The sequence below is a fragment of the Cicer arietinum genome, chromosome 4 (genome assembly GCF_000331145.2).
Source record: "Cicer arietinum cultivar CDC Frontier isolate Library 1 chromosome 4, Cicar.CDCFrontier_v2.0, whole genome shotgun sequence".
Classification (NCBI taxonomy): domain Eukaryota; kingdom Viridiplantae; phylum Streptophyta; class Magnoliopsida; order Fabales; family Fabaceae; genus Cicer; species Cicer arietinum.
The window spans coordinates 50,123,430-50,124,283 of record NC_021163.2 but is presented as its reverse complement, the minus strand read 5'-3'; the positions used below and the strand labels follow the sequence as shown (position 1 = coordinate 50,124,283).

General features: G+C 36.8%; 1 protein-coding gene across 1 annotated transcript in view; it reads right to left on the bottom strand.

Moving 5' to 3' along the window:
• LOC113786343 (uncharacterized) overlaps window positions 1–509 on the bottom strand; it is a 5,173-nt gene extending 4,664 nt beyond the window's left edge. The window contains exon 1 of the mRNA XM_073367416.1: window positions 96–509. Coding sequence (XP_073223517.1) covers window positions 96–509 — 414 coding nt within the window. The remainder of the gene's footprint in view (window positions 1–95) is intronic.
• Between the last annotated feature and the right edge of the window lie 345 nt (window positions 510–854).

Sequence of the window (854 nt, the reverse complement as noted above, 5' to 3'; positions counted from 1 at the left end):
CAAAGTTTCTTTAACCGTGTATAATAAGATGTAATCGAAGAGTCACCTTGACGGAGGCCATAAATCTCTTCTTGCAAATCAGAGATACGAAACACATCTCCGTGATGATATCGTTCACGCAGTTCAGACCAGATTTCAGCAACGGAATCCATCCACATCACGCTTTGAGCAATATCCGGCTCCAAAGAATTCTTCATCCAAGACATCAACATAGTATTACAGTGATCCCACGCCATAGAAAGACGATCAAGATCAGAAGGACGAGGAAGAGAACCATTTACAAACCCTAATTTGTTCTTCGAACGGAGGGCAACAATCATTGAAGGCGACCACGAGTGATAATTTGAGGCGGAGAGAGGCGGAGAAACCAGCGCGACACTAGGATTGTCACTTGGATGCATGAAGTATGGATCAAGCATATCATGTTGGTAGGTGCGATTGGTTGTTACCGGAAGCGAAGGTGGAGGCGGCGAAGGAGAAGTTAATGGGGTTTCTGAATCTAAATCCATAAAGGTGCTATGGAGAAACGAAAATGAAAAAGGAAATAGAAAGAGAGAGAAAGAGAAAACGATTAAAAAAAAATCAGAGTATTTCCACTGATACCATATTAAATTGAAATTTCTCTTAATCTCATTTAATAACAATGAATACAAATTATTGTATATTATTCTTCTCTTGAATCCCAATAAATGAAAATGAGATCCTTTTATAGAGAGTAAAACAAATTAAAGCTAAAAATAAGGGAAAATGGTAACAAAAATAACTAACTCTAAACTTTCTTAATAACAAACTCTAATTGAGATAATCAAATAAGAAATGATAGCTATGATAAGCTAACAGCTAGTATCCTTTAT